Source organism: Centropristis striata, chromosome 22 (genome assembly GCF_030273125.1).
Source record: "Centropristis striata isolate RG_2023a ecotype Rhode Island chromosome 22, C.striata_1.0, whole genome shotgun sequence".
Taxonomy (NCBI): domain Eukaryota; kingdom Metazoa; phylum Chordata; class Actinopteri; order Perciformes; family Serranidae; genus Centropristis; species Centropristis striata.
The window spans coordinates 4,276,280-4,292,988 of NC_081538.1; the positions used below are offsets into that span (position 1 = coordinate 4,276,280).

Consider the following 16,709-nt stretch of genomic DNA (forward strand, 5'->3'; position numbering starts at 1 on the left):
CAGCTCTTAGATTCCTTAAAACATGCATTTCTTTTCTGTCACATTCTCTCTCTTTTTCTAATAATGTTTCATTTTAATATGTTTGTTTATTATCTTCCCATTGTTCATCAATACAAAAATGTGAACTGTGAATTACTCTCCGCTATATTTAATCATTCCTGTTTGTTTCTCTGCAGCTGTCGAGGGTGCCAGTGGAGGCCTGCGGTCAGTACTCAACCTGCAGTGAATGTCTCGGTTCTGGAGATCCCCACTGTGGCTGGTGTGTCCTCCACAACATGTGAGTACTGTCAGATCTGTCATGGACATGCACGCACACACTCCTATTCAAACACACACGTACATCTGTGTTTCTCTTTGTCACTTTTCAGGCACACAAACACTTCTTTCTAACTTCCCGATTCATTCACAGGATCTCAAACATACTAGCCAAGCAGTCTGGGGGGTGGTTGTGTTTGAGTTGTTAGCCTCCCCTACCTCCATGACGCCTGGGCCCATGCCCAGCACTCCATCCCTTGCAGCACTTGAGCATTCAGGGACTCCTCTAGCCAACCCAGGCCAAGTCTCAGATTGCCTTCCTGGGGCTCGGCCTTATGCCAGCGGCCCCTTTAGATCCATTACCAAACCAACCCACTGGCATTGTTTACCAGCCCTGAAACCAGAGCCTGGTGAGAGCACAGACAGTGGCGGGCAGCGCCAGGCCTCTGATGGGCAAAGCTCCAAACTTCAGGAGTTGACACGAGAAGAGTGATAGCTTCTGTTATTGTAACCAAACTGGAAACCGTTGAATGAGATCTGCGTCTTGCTTTACCTGTAAACTTGTGTATTTCTCTTTCACATGCACACACAGATACACACATATTCACACACAACCCAGCTGCTGTCAGACCCTTGTCCCTCAAGATTGGAGTGAGAGATAGTGCTTGCTGGGGGCAGGAAGATTTCCCACTCCACTGTAAATTGAAAATTGGTTTCTTGTGTTGGTGGTAGCCCTTGGGTAGTGTGTGTGTATATTTGTACGTGTGTATGTGTGTGAGACTTTGTACATTTAGCACCTTGATCCCTGCTGGCACCGAAGACATGGTGAGTGCTGTGAGTGTGACAGGAATACACACGCTAAAACCCAGAAATGGACAGACGAGGAGAGTGACAGGTAGATTGAGGAATAATAAATGAATAGGGAGATGACAAAATGAGCGAATAGACTAGTTAATTCTGAGAAAAATAAAAAGAAGAAGATATCAGGATGGTTATCCTGGATGCAAACCTTAAAAGAGAGAAGAGCTGTGAAAAGATAAAATGTGATAAATTGACGGATCTGAAAAGGGACTTAGTGAGAGAGAAAAAAAAGTAAGTTTGTGTGCAGCAGAGTGAAGGAAGGAGAAATGGAGGATGAATGTGTTCGAGGTCTCCAGGGTGGAAAGTGCATTAGCAGACAGAGGACACACTCTGATGGGTTATGGGTCACCAACCAGAGGTTAGAGGCAAAGTCACACATGCACAAATGGGTAATGCATCAGTCCAGATTTCATGTTTATCCCAAACTCCAAACTTCATCTATAAACACTCCATACTTATTTATCATACAAGTATTATATGAATCAACCATATGGCGTATTCTAGCTGATCATTTAATATAAAAATGCGTCTACAGGCAAAGTAGCAGAATCAATGCAAACAATAAATTAACGGCTATCAGTGATTAGCTTTTTGGAATGTGCTTGCAATTTAAATCAAATTATAAGTATGTGCGACTGTTTGTGAATTTGGTCCACATGAAAGTGCATGTTTGTTTCTGTGTGTGTATGTGTGTGAACAGGCCCATTAACACCCTGGACATCCTCCCAGTCAGAGCAAATGGGTGGCCACAGATTGGCCTGTCACATTTAGCCTGATAGAATCGGCTCACCTCAGCTCACCCCCTCTCTTCACTCACATACGCACAATGGCACGGGCACACACACACACACACACACACACAGACACACACACCTTTCTTTCTGGGGAATTAGTGTCAAGTCGCCAAAACGAGAATAGCGCCCGGAGAGAGAGAGAGAGAAAATAACCAAAATGCCACTTTAGTCGATCTCGGGTGTCTAGGTGTTTGACCATCACAAGGGCAGAAAGGGAGATTACAGGTGTGTTTTGTGTGTCTGCGTGCACTATATACGCACACTTTCGCCTCTTTTTCACCCATCAAGCACACAGACACACAAACCCACATCAAATTCACAACCCAGTGAGATTGATCGACCACAGGTGTACCTTTCCCCAAGTCCCTCCTCCTCATCGCTCCCCGTCCCCCAGCTTTTGAATTCTTAACGTGGTCTTGGTGTAACTGAAGCCCCCCTGAGCGGCACCTCTACCACAGGGCAGGCAGGATTCAATGCTCCTGCTATAAATGCTCCTGTTCACCTGCTCTGTGCCCTCTTACAATCCTGAGTCCAAAAGAGTTTGGACGCAAAACAGAATGCATCAATTTCAAAGTGTATATTTGTAAAAACAAGAGTTTACCAGTTTGAACATAAAATATATGTTGGGAAAAGATGATTTGCAAATTATCACATTATGTTTTATTACGTAGCCTACTATTACTATTATATTATTAATTATTATCAAAACTTTTAGATAATATCCCATTTTATTATGTTTAAAATCTAAAATTTGACCTGGAATTTACAATAGATAAGACTTACCATAACCACTCTTTTTCGCAATTGGCTAAAAAAGTGTTATACAGGTTTTAATAATGCAAACATTGTCTTTTTTTCATTGACTTTTTTTAAAACAGTGGGGGGTGATTTTTGCATTTCCCTCTTCAGAGCAAAATATTAGAATTTTCAGTACCTTTTCTCCTCCCTATTTTCTTCAACTCTTCCACAAATTTGATTTAATATCGATAAAATTCAGTGTGCAGGCTTTTTAATGAATGCTATACTGGATGTGAACTGGTTGTGCAAGTCCCCTATATGCAAATGTGCAGATACATACGACAAACACGCCATAAACATGTCCCCTTTCCCTACAGGTCAGTTTTGCTTGCTCTCTTGAGGATGGTTATAAGATAATTAGCTGTCTTGAGACCAATAAAAACACACTCTGAGATAACAGGGCTTCAGAATTTATGCTTTGTTGGTCCCAAAGCAAGTAAATGGCCCAGATAGTGTCTATATACTATATCTCTCCATCCCATCCCCATGCCACCTTTATTTGATGACACTCGTGAAGTCAGTAGTAGTGCAAGGCCATTAAAAGGCCTGACTCACAGCCTGATAGAGAAAATTTCAGATGGTCCTGCAAAAATCAACTATAAAGGTCCATGCAGAAACATGGGCAATTTCAGTGAAAATATAAAAGGAAATGCATTCAGAACACAAGTTCTTATTTTTCAGAATACGTCAGAATTTTAAAGTTTATCACCTCCACTTTAACCATATTTTTAGTCTCTGGAAGCAACAAACTTTATGTGTCAAGCACGCATTGTGCTGGACATAATGCTTTTAAAAGGTTTGCAGCATTCAATTTCAATGTGCTGAAGGATAAAGAAAGTTTTTAAAAGGAAGTATAATCTTGTAAGGTGTGACTGTGAATCAACAATGCATTAAGTTTGTCCTTGGAGGTCCGACACACACAAACAGGCATACACACACATATGTGACCCAAAGTCCTTCTCTAGAGGCATCGTGGCTTTAATGCAAGTTATTCATCCTAAGCCGAACTATTTTATATTGAGAGGACGACAATGTTCATTGTTTGTCCTCTAGTTTATCCTCACATACACTTGAGTATCTTGGCAGAATAACATTTTTTATTTGTGTTACTATAAAAGTGGCTCAGAATGAAAGACACCTGAAAATAGTATTGATAAGAGGGTGGATATCAAAGGAGAGGAATAGTAGTTTACTCAAAATCGTGTACCCTTATTTTATGGACATCAGAGCCTCTTAAAGTGGGAGTTATAGAATAACAGCAAAACGACAAGAACTTGTACCGCTTCCAAGATTCCTCCATCGACTTGTACACTGAGTGCATTTGCACTTTTACCACAGTAATGCTTGATAAACAAGCAGCTCCAGATTCTCTCATGCATGCCTCCGGTTGTGTGATTGGCGAAGGCTCTGTCTTAGTCATAGCTTGAATTGATGAACCTGCCATCACAGAGTGCAGCCAAAGGGAAAACCAATGAATGAGCATCCATAAGTGAATGACAGCATTTTGATGCTGAAAGCCCACAGGGTCAGTCTGCAGTGCTGTGGAGAAAAGCGACAACAGATATGTGTTGTGAATTATAATGGAGTATAGTTTTGTTCAAATTCAGTGCAATGCAAAGGCTTTCCCTGGCTTGGCCAAGGTTAAACATGTTTCCACAAAGAATAAAAATGTGAAAACGGGCACCCTGCCTAGTACACCAAAGGCTTAAACAATGCATCTTTAATAACATATAGCAAAAAAAGAAAGCGCTAAAACACAAGGAACTCTTATAATTCACACACTCTCTCTCACACTTACTTTGTGCTGGAAGGAGGGCTGTTGAGTGGAAGGATAGCATGCAGTTCATCTTCAAAGTGTTCTTCCAGATAGTTTGTTGTTCCCAATCAACCTTGAAATCACCCCACTGGTCTGAGAGCAAACAGAATTGCAAGCACTCTCTTTCTCTCACTTTCTCTCTCTCTCACACACACACACATGCTCTCTCTCTCTCTCTCTCTTTCCCTTTCCCTATCAGCATTGCCTTTATTTACTCTATAGATCGGTGAGAGGAGCTGTTAGAGAGAACACCAGGGGAAGAGGAGAAAGGCAATCAATAGTACAGGGGAAGAAATCAACAGGAGTGGATAGTGCACCTGTGCATGTGTGCGTGTGTGCGACTGTGCGTGCATGTGTGTGTGTGCATGTGATAGCAGTCATTGTCCTTGACAAACACTGACCCCTCATCTACAAAGGCAAATGTCCCCATTTATAGACACATGCTCTTCTTCATCCTATAAACTCTATAAAACCCTATATACCCCCGATATATTTTTTTTCAAGCCCACTGGGGAAATTTTGCGTCAGATTCCCCCCTGCAGTTAGCCCTAAACCTGAAGCCTCACCTGTCAACCCGACTGTCTTCGCTTATCAAACTCACACTCTCTTCTGCTGAGATGCACGACTTATGCTAATGCCTGTCTAGCTTGGCAGGTGAAAGGAAAGTTTTCACTCATATCAGCCGCCCTTCCCTCCCCCCCCCCTTTTTTTTATCATTCCCCTTCTTTCAGCTCCTTTACCACTGACTTTGGATGTCTCTGTCTACCACAGGGGAATAGCTGTAAAAGACTTTGTAAAGAGCAAACTGTGGGCCTATGTACAGTTGCAAGCATAAATACATACAGGCTCATGTTCTGCATATGCATTATTTATTTTACACCCAAGTATTTAAACACAATATATAGCTAAAATAATTATAGTTAGCATATTTCATTATAACATTGTAGTTGTGGGATAAATGAAAAGACCAAGTAAGGCTAGTATTAATAAATCAGTCGTCGTGCATTATGCTAAAGCCACTTTAAAGTCAGTTTTCTATAGCCAGTTTTACACATGCACTGCAACCTAGAGGAGCTGCATGTGAGAGATCAAATGCTTGAATCAGTTGGATCAGATATTAAACTGACTTTATCCTGCCAGCTTTTTCGTACAGGCAATGTCCGGTTAAGCCCAAGTGTGAAAAGAGCAGGTCATTGCCTGGAGAATTTACAGTGAGTGAATGAGTGGGCGTTTTGATGAGTTTTCTGTCTTGCAACTCGAGCCAAACCAGAAGAATACAAACATCAGAGGCTGAAGAAGAAGGATCATTTACACAAAAATGCTAATGAAAATGTCTAACAGGAGAGACAATGAGAGGGCCAAAAGACAAATTCAAGGACAGCAAGAGAGTTAGTTTCCTAGCTGGCTACATTTACAAAACACTGCAATTTCCAAATTGTACTTTTTCAATCATATCCTGCCTCCTGTGTGCTCTACCAAAGTACATTTCCAGCATTTGAGAACATGTCACAGACGATCCCCTGTTGTGTGCTACATGTGATTTCTTCATATGAGAAAGTTAATATGAGGAAAACAGCTTATGCTTCACAAAACTTGGCTATTATGTGCTCCATTCAGCAAAACTCCACGGTTTTCTGTCTTACTGTTTTTGTTTGTTGGCATATAACTTTTTTTCTTTGTGGTTTCCATCCACAATCCAACTCATCTAAGTAAGGAAGAGGCATTTCTGCAATGAGCCAATATGCCAGATATGTTACAGCTACGTTATGGATATGTTACCTCCCCTAATGCCATTCTGTCAGCTGTCAGTTTTGCAAGTGGTTAACTAGGCTGTCAACGTGCCTGTCATGCGTGACAGCGAGACAGATTGGAAACCATATTTGGAGAAGTAGCATTGTCAAAAGGAATGTCATCATATTTGGCATGGATGTTGAGAATATCTCACATTACTCTGTGATATCGGTGTCAATTTGGAACAAGTGGTGCTAATGTTGGAGTATCTTCACATTAATAATTGGTTTGACATATCTCAATCTTTGCTTTTGGCTGAGATAGGGGTAATAATCTCAGAGTGCTGAAATCATTTTCTCTTTCTCACTTTTTCTTTCTTCTTTCGCTCCTAACCTCTTCCTCTCTTCACTATCATTCAAATCACACTCCATCTCCAGCAGGCTAATCACACACTACATTCTTGTGTGTCCGCACATATTTATGTGTGTCTGTGTTTCACTGAATCCACTCACAGTGTGGGTCTATTTATTTATACAGTACAGGCCAAAAGTTTGGACACACCTTCTCATTCAATGTTTTTCCTTTATTTTCATGACTATTGACATTGTAAATTCATCAAAATTATTAATGAACACATGTGGAATTATGTACTTAACAAAAAAGTGTGAAATAACTGAAAACATGTCTTATATTCTAGTAAGCAAAGGGTGGTTACTTTGAGGAATCTAAAATACAAGACATGTTTTCAGTTATTTCACACTTTTTTTGTTAAGTACATAATTCCATATGTGTTCATTCATAGTTTTGATGCCTTCAGTGAGAATCTACAATGTAAATAGTCATGAAAATAAAGAAAAATGCATTGAATGAGATGGATGTGTCCAAACTTTTGGCCTGTACTGTATATCATCAGTGTCAAAGTGCATTTTGATGCATTTTTACTTTGTTATATATATGTTTTTGTGCATGCATGTGCGCAATTGTGATCTGTATGTGTCAGATGTTAGTATGTGGTACATTCAGATGCACATAAAACCGAATCACTCTCCTTCTCCTTTCCTTTCAACCTCCAAACACTCGTAAACATCGATCCTTCCTGGAGTGGCATGGGGCCTGTAAAGCCATCCGTGCCACTGGCCACAAGCAATGCCTTCTCCTAGTTCATTAGAGGAGGTCGGATTATATAATGAGTAGAAATCTCCAAGAGGTAAGGTGCGATATACAGATGAGCCCTGACCAACCCAGACAACTACTGCCTACTGAAACATGTTGTGAGTCTGAATATCGATGATAGCCTACAGTCACATATTACATGCCTGAATCTGAAGTTATCCTTTGGAGTATAAGGCCTGTGCTGTGGCAGATCATAATCAATGAGAAGATCAGTCCAGCTGCTGTTATGAAGTTGTATTCCGGACTCACATAATCACATCTTAATAAATGGTTGTCAAACACACGTACAAGCTTATTAGGATGATGCAAAAAAAAGTTCAAGAAGTCATAAGTAAACACACGCAATGGCTGTTAAAACTTGCAAGTCATGCTGCAAAGCTTCTTGTCTTCTAAATCCTTTGTTTTCCCAAGACATCTTTGGTGCTGTCAAACGAATAACCTTTTCGGAGGGAAAAGCTAATTGGCAGATCCATTGAATGTTTTTTCTTCCTCGCTCTGCCCCCTTTCTCTCTCTCATATTAATTCTGCACCGCTGCTACCTGTCGCTGTGTTCACAGTCATCCGTTACCTCAGTGTGCTCATTACTGTGGTATGCCACACTAATGCTAATTAAACTGCAGGGCCACAATTAGCATGCTACCAAGGACTCGTGTTTGGTTGTGGCGACCGCTCGGCTCCCCTTGGAGATAGCCGTGAGTACTTTGAATCATATTGTTGGCAGAGAACGAGATTGTTTACACCAAAAGAAAGTTTTTCCTCTAATTTTAGAGTGAGATCTAACATCAGGCCGGACACTTTTAAGTTCAAACTTGGCTGTGAGCTCATATCGGATGCCAAGCTAGAAAGTGGAATGGAAATGTCATCTACCACATATGATTATAATGAGTTTATTGCTTAAAGGGCCGGCAATGAGAGAAGCTACAAATATCTAAAATAATATCTAAATGCAAATTTATTTCCATCCATCTATCCATTACCTGTAAGCCCTGATCCTACTCAGGGTCGCCAAGGGGGCTGAAGCCAATTCCTGCATTGGACGAGAGACAGGGTATAATATCAGACACACATATATAAGTCATATGGTTATATGTCATCAACACAATATAAAATATCTTCTGTATATGAGAAAACCCGCACTGACAGGGGGAGAACATGCAAACTCCACACAGAATGGTCCAACACAGCCAGCAGGTTCAAATCGAGAACCAAACTGCTGCGAGGCAACATCGCTTACCACTGCAGCACTGTGCCACATTTAATTTAATAGTGATAAAAAAAACCTGTGATAAAAAATTGCCTTGTGGAAAAGTAATTGAATCGGTGGACTTCCTCTCATGACGAAATCAAGATGCAAGATTAAGGAAAAAGCAAAGAGTGGATAATAAGAGGAAAAGATGAACAGGAGGTGGTGAAAAACAGAAGCTTTCTGGTAAATGAAACACCATTATAGGATTGAGGAAATATTTTAATTTTGTTGTTTTTTATAACAAAAAAAATATACCCTTTCACTTTTCACTAACAGAGTCCTAAATAAAGGGAAGCATCTGGCAAGTAGCAGATTTTTAGCTTCACATATGTTTCAACTCTGAAAGTTTTGCACTTTTAGTCTTTTCTGAGATGCTTTTTACCATTTAGAAGATCCTCTGTTATGGCCGTACATCAAATCAAAAACCAGTTCCAATTGCCGTTTTTGGCAGAGCAAAATTACCTTCAAATGATCACCAACCTAAAATATGAGATTTGAGAGTCCTTGTATCACAGTTTAAGACTATAAAGTTACAATTAGTTCTAACTATGACAGTACACTTCTTCCCAGGTAAAGGAACTGGCCTTTTTTTTATTAAACAGTGCCGAAAATGACTCCCAAACTCCCAAAGTTAAATTTATTCCAAGTTGTTTCTTTGATCTTAACATCCTTGCATCCATGGCACTTGCTCTGATGTCTGTGCCCAGGGGAGGGTGGCTCTCCCTTGAGTATGGGTGACTGGTTTCACCCCCTCTCACCCCCACCCTCCACCTCGTGCTGGATGCTAAGGGAAGTTGAGGGAAGGGAACAAGGCCAAGAAGTGACAGGGGCATCAGGACGGAACGGAGTGCTGCACCTCCCAGTTCCCTCTCAACTGTCACCATCATGGTGTGAAGACACACACACATACACACAAACCAATTTACCTAGCCCCCAACACACATGCTCAAGCACATACACAACAGCTGCACGCCCACTTCTAAGTCTGGACCATTGCTCACTGTCACCTAGTGTCACCCTGGCACACAGGGAAACACAGACACTGGAAAATGGACATGCACACGCACACTCACAGTGGGGAAGGTGTCTTGCTTTTGTCCGGCAGAGCATGAACTGACACAGGGAGTGACATGAGACAGAGAGGATGAATGAGAAATACCTTGGCAGTCAAAGGAAGTGAGGATATACGGCGATGTATTCCAGGCTTTGAGAGGTTGAGTGGGACAACAGAGGGAGAGAGGTTACATAAATTCCCAGAAAAAGAGAGAGTGGGGGGTGAGAAATCTTCCAGTGAAGAGCATAAATTAAACTCTAGGAGCAGGTACTCTGGTTGAGGATATGAGAGAAAACACACACACACACACACACACACACACACACACGCGTGCACACATACGTTTCATCTTGACTATGATTGAGAGCACCTCTGGGAGAGGGTACTCATGCAGGTCACCTCACATGTCCCATCACATAACTGGTACCATGGCAATGGCAGCATATAATAACCATGTTATATAATCCTTCAGTAATCCCCACTGATTGTTCAATATTAATATCAGATTGCATTGTCACAGAGATTACTCGCGCGCACCACGACAATATAATGTCATTATGTATGCATTATTATAATTCTACTCACAAGCTGGACACGTTAAGCTCTATTCATGGTTGAGATTGAGATTCATGTGTCATCCATGTGGTGGCTGCGGCTCAGTCCGTAGAATCGAACGGGAAGTTCGTGGTTCGATCCCTGACCACGGCAGCCTACATGTCTTGGGGCAAGACACTGAATTCCTGATGGTGACAGGTAGCACCATGTAGGTTACCGTCAGCCATCAGAATGAGTGTGTGTGTGAATTGGTGAATGAGCGCTGTCTATAGTGTTAAAGTGCTTATAGTGGTCGCTAAGACTAGAAAAGAGTTATACAAGTGCAGTCCATTTACCATTTAAAGGGACAGAACAAAAATTCATCTTTGACCAAAATCAAAGATACATTTTTTACTACTATTTTTTACTAGATTGTTTTGGTGTGAGTTGCCGAGTTATGGAGTATAGAGATGTCTTTTTTTGAAAATAATATATAATCATAAAAGGCCTTGCTGTAAGCAGTTTCGTGTATTTTATATATTTATTTGTATGCTAGAAAACTGCAATGAATGAAGTAGAACAAACAATAAAACAAACAGGCCTTGTATATAGTAATTCAGAATTTAGAGACTTCTAAGTGCCCTGTGCTCTACCATAGACAATGATAAGAATTGTTTAAATTAGTCTTTTCATTCAGATTTACAAACTGCCTCGCGGCTGTGAATAAACACACCTTAACTCCACAGGCTGCATATCGACTGCCTGGATCAATAGTATCATATGCTGCCTTCTACAGCTCCACACATTCAAGATCATAACACAATATGTGGAAGATAAAAGCCAAGTGCACTCTTGAGACTCCTTTCAAAAGCAGCCCTCCGGTGCCCTGCACTGTCTCCCCCAGGGACAGTTATAAAAACATCATCAAGCAGGGGGTTTCAATTCACAAATATCTGGAGAAATACAGCAGATGCGATGCAGCGATAAGCTCTTGTTTTCCCCTCTCTGAGGTTGTGGGCTTTTATTTTATGAATGAGGGCAGATTGTGCTTTGATGTAATAATAAATGGGGCAGTGATATATGAGCTGTTTGGAAACGCTCCAATATTAGCTTTTTGTTTGTTTTATGCCATCTAAATTATCACATTAGTTCAATTTTGTCATTTTTAAATGCAAGAATGAGCGAATTTAAACGCCCACTTATTTCAAAGTAAGTAAGTGCTTATTTGTAATTAAGATGTACAAATAATAAGCAATAATGTACTTAGCTGGATGATTAAACATTTAATTTCTGTAATGACAGTACCCCTTCTGCCTTCTTTTGTGTCAATAAGTGTCTAATCTGTGTGTGTTTTTTAAAAACAAAACAATTCAATAAAAGAAAATTATTCAATAAGCAAATTTAAGCAAAGAAATCACGCTCTTTATTAACGTTCCTGACCCCCTCTTTCTCTCTATTTCTGTCTCTCTCTCTCTCTCTCTCTCTCTCTCTCTCTCTCTCACACACACACACACACAAACACACACACACACACCAACGTACCTCTGAGCCAGACAAAAAAAAGTTGTTTAATATAGAGAACCTGGCCTAATGGCATCTTCAGGGGCAGCGGCATCACATATGCTAGATAAACAGCTTAATAAGCCTGCCACCCCACCTCACCATTAGATAGCTCTGCCAGGGGATTGTTTGTTGGTGTTTTTGTTGGTGTGTTTGTGTGTGTGCGACGGAGAAAGAGAGATGAAGGAAGTTGGTGGGACGGCTTTTGACAGCTGCTAAAATTGCGTGGTGGAGTGTGAGCCACCGAAAATTCATGGCAGAGAGAAACAGCTGTTCCGTGTTTGCCCGCAGGGCCAGATTGATGCTGCTGATCTCCATCTATCCCAGCGTGTTTGTGTGTGTGAGACAGAAATATAGGATTTATAGAGGTTGTTGGAAATAATACGTGCTTATAGCTCCATTTTATTCAAATGTTAATGGAACATTGATTGACCAAATCAGGTTCTCAACCTGCTTCACTCTGGTTTTTTCTATATATTTTTTTAAAAGATCGTTTTATCCCATATGGCTTTGTACCTGCAAACTCTCAGCAGCGGTGTTACTGTGTAATTTTCCGCTCAGCCGGTGTTCTTGCATCAGTAGTACGTAAAGGGGATGGCTCAGAGATTTCTACTTGGGGGCAGCCACTCTGCAATTTCTATGTCTTTAGGTATGGGCTTATGAGAGACGTAGAATTTGTGTGTGTGTGTGTGTGTGTGTGTGTGTATTCATTTGTGTATGTGTGTGTCCACAAATGCGAGTAACAGGGTCATGGCCACTGGGCCAGGTAATGACTCTCCCACCGGCCTCTCCATGCGGATTTCTGCTCTGTGGACCACCACTCTTAATGATAGCACAAGGAGGCAGACTGACTGTTGTGCTTGTGTGTGTGTGTGTGTGTGTGTGTGTGTGTGTGTGTGTGTGTGTGTGTGTGTGTGTGTGTGTGTGTTCAGCTATGTTCATGTGTGGCTGTGGTCACATGTGCTCTAGGAGTGAGAGATGTAGCCAGGCTGAATGTAGATGTTAGCGAGTCCTCTGAATCTGTGTGACACAACTCCAGAGTAACATACAGCTTCAGGCCATTAGTATGTATAGGATTCCATATAGTGTCTGGTGATGCATGGGTAGTATGGTAATTGAGTTTCAGTTGGACTACAGAGTGCCTATTTGTTGTGCATTGATTTACCACAAACAGCACTGCAAAGGCAGAAACCCAGGTGTGTAGTATACAACAAATACTTGAAAAGTCTTGTAATTTTGCTCCAGGGGAGGTTTTATTTTATTGTTTGTGTGCAGGAGTATGCATGCATATATAAGATTTTAGTGTATATACACACATATTCTTGTTGGCCACTTATGTGCTTGTGCATACTGTGTGTGTGTGTGTGTGTGTGTGTGTGTGTGTGTGTGTGTGTGTGTGTTCTTGTACTTCCAACATAGTGAGGACCGCAACACGTATTTAACCAACAGAGTGAGGACATTTTTCTGAAGTGAGGCTTGTTAATGGTTACAATTAGGTTTATATTAGGGTTAGGGTTGGTGTGTGTGTGTGTGTGTGTGTGTGTGTGTGTACATGTATGTATGTTAACGGATTGGTTTCCTCCAGTGACATGAGCATTTGATAGAGCTGAGGATGGCTTAACCCGGCTGTGTGAGAATTTAATAGCTTTCATTTCCCCACCTGCTTGACCTTCTCCATGCCTCACATTAGATATGCATTACACCTGAAGTCTCACATGGCCAGATACATCTGCACCCTCTCCTAAGTATATTCTCTCTGTCTCTCTACGCTCCCCTGAGCCCTGCAACCTGCTCCCCACTGATACTGGACAAGTTTCAACCGCAAGGGATCAAGCCTGGAATTATACTTCATCCTCATGCCCTCAAAATAACAAACAATGCTGCATGTTTGATACAGGCTTTAGCCATTGTGTTTATTTTTTCGTTGCTATGACATTTTGTTGATTTGAAGAAGGAACTTTGTAAAGTTTTTCCTTTGAAAATTTGAAGTTATTCTTTTTTTCTCAGTAAGTTGAACAAACTTCTGCTGTTCTCTTTGTTCCTTATGCGCTTTTTATGTAGCTTTCAGTCATTTGCACATATCAAACCCAAACTATGAAAAGAAGAATGAGTAGTTGTCAGGGATTTTCTTTTCTAAAGTTAAAGGTTAGATTTTTGAAAATAATCACATTCATCTTACAGCAGCGAATTCAACCTTTTTGAATTCCTCACATAATGTTGATTGATCTTTTGGTGTGTGTACACAATAACATGATCATCTTACACTCTAGTCAATTAAATCATCAAAAGGGCTTAATGATAAATGTTGCACGATGAAATATATTATCCATAAGACCATCTAGTTCTGAATGGCCGTGACAGCCTCATCAGCAACAATTGCAGAGGCTAAAAATCTTCCTCTGCCCTCTCCTCAGTCTCACTCTAATTGTGTCACCTTATCAAAGGCTGGGAGAAACAAGAGTGCAGATTAGTTTCCATTCAGGGCCAATCTAATCCTTTCAGCTCGCTCTCTCATAACGTGTCATTGCCAGTCAGTCAAACAGCTCTGCACAACAGCAGTGTTTACTAACCAAATGAATAGACGTTGGACATCTAATTCTCCACAATAAAAGATAGCCCCAGTCAGCCTTTTTATAACTGTTATTTGAAATCTAAATCACTTTGATTTCTTGGGGTTCTCTAAATGGTCTATTCTTTGATGTTTACAAAGGGCGGGGATTGTTTCATATTGTTACAAACGATGCAATCTTTTTTTTCTTTCAAGGTCTGTCTGGATAGTAATTGAAAACAATTATCCAGTGCTTTGCTCTGATAATACCCAGCTCTAACATCAGCTAAACCATGTACGGCATTATCTTCAATATCCTTCCACCCAAGTCCCAAATCAACCAGAGCAGCTACATAAATTCCCTCGTTGTGGTGTGGACATTTGGATTAACCAAATCAATATGTGTACATGTCTTACACATGATGAGAGATTCAGTCGGGATGCAAGACCACATCTTAAAGTAAAAGGCATATCTGTTAGCTGGTGTCAACCAGTCACATCTCAGTAGAGTTTTCTTCTGGTGAAAACAGCAGAAAGAACATAAACTTGGGAGTATGTCAGCTAATGGCGGTTCTAAGGAGCTGGAAGTGTTGAACAGTGTCTCTGTAATATTAAGCCTGGACCCTGCTCTGGCCTTCCCAACTAGATCTTGGGTGATATATATTTAAGATGCTGTAACAGGCTCTGTTTAAAAGCTAGAGTGAAAATGGTATGGTGTTGTTCGGACACTAGACGACCCAAGGCATCAATTTGTACCAACTGAGTCATACTAGCTTGTTGAGAAGGGAGCTAAATATCGCTCAGAAGTTAGGCTGCAATTCTCTGTAGTTTCCAGAATGGTATTTTTCACCATCCAATCCCAGTGGCTGGTATATTTAGTACCCCTAAAATTGCACATGGGCCTATAATCGCCACTGATGTCAGGAATGGAATAATATGAAAGTGATGTCAATGATTGGGAGAATGTTTGCTCACAATGCAGGGGGTTGCATTGGTATGGACATTTTGGGTGCAGGTAGACAATAAAAAAATTCAAATCAGAAAGTCTACTTTGAAGGCTTTTCAAATACCATAACACCACACAATATTCTGTCCTCCTAATCCACATATGTTCTTTCATTGCTCTACAGAAAAAGACACTTTTTCACTGGAACACCCCGTGTTTTGTTGGTGTAGACCTCTGTGACAGCACTCTGCACTGCACCATTGCAGTGATCTCATGAGAAAACCCTGCGTGTTTTACAGCAGTGCTGTTGTCTAACCTTTAGGGAGGCAGAGAGATGCAGAGAGAAGAAAAGACCTCCCTCTTCCAGCTGAGTCACTCTCTCTGCATGCTCCGTGTCTAGGATGTGAAAGTTAATAATTCGACCTGTTGGCCGTTTCATCCTACCCAGCAAGTCTGTGACCTCGTGACTCTGAGAAGAAGATGAAACTTACAGTCCCTGCAGGGCTCTATGACATCTCCATAGATAAACAGACGGCACCCAGCTACTTGCAGTACAATTCAATGGCTTGCACAACCACCTTTTAGATTTATTCAAGTCTGCGAAGGAAAGTAAAATGTACTGTATTGAAAGATGGCATTGCAAACATCATGTCGGGTTATAGGCCTTCGTCTGTGTTTATATAATCATCACTGATATTCAGAATTGATAGATAGGTGTAGGAAATCCATTATTTAGCAGATAATAGAGCTAAAACTTAAAGATTAAAACTTAAATGAAGTACAACATGAGACCCCTCCTTTTAGTTGTAGAATCTTTGTTGGAGTTGAGTGAAGGTATTTGTCAGATTTTTATGAAAAATATCCCTGTCGACTTTAAATTTGCATAACAAGCAAAACAAATTGGCCCCTGTCCACTCTTTAGAGCAGAGTGATATAGCCTCTCTAATGATAATGTATTAACAGGTCCCAGTTCAGATATGCCAGGTCTAGTTGTTGCACTCATCAACTCACACCGCCTCATTATGTCCTGTTGGCTTGTATCGCAGATGATAAAACTTGTGGGCTGCAAATTTTCACCGAAGTAATTATTCCTCATAAACATTGGACATAGTGACTCGCACGCATATAAAACGTAGCCTAAAAATTTTATTTGCTGTGAGATCAACACGTCTTTACAGCATGTCTTGTTTACAATGATTCATTCTGCCGCACAGTTTCCCTGCATCATCTGTCTTCCATTCTACATCCCCCTACTGTTATTTACAGCTGCTAGCGTCTTACAGAGATGATGTAATAAAGCTGGGCCATATAGAGAGCTAAAGTGAAACTGGGGTTGCCTTCCATTACCCACACTACAAGAAAAATATTTAGCATGTCCCAGTATGCATGTCAA

At 40.9% G+C, this 16,709-nt stretch overlaps 1 protein-coding gene across 1 annotated transcript in view; it reads left to right on the forward strand.

Annotated features, from left to right (window-relative positions):
- The window catches only part of plxna4 (plexin A4), a 252,872-nt gene that overhangs the window by 165,237 nt on the left and 70,926 nt on the right, over positions 1-16,709 (forward strand). The window contains exon 5 of the mRNA XM_059325536.1: positions 177-277. Coding sequence (XP_059181519.1) covers positions 177-277 — 101 coding nt within the window. The remainder of the gene's footprint in view (positions 1-176; positions 278-16,709) is intronic.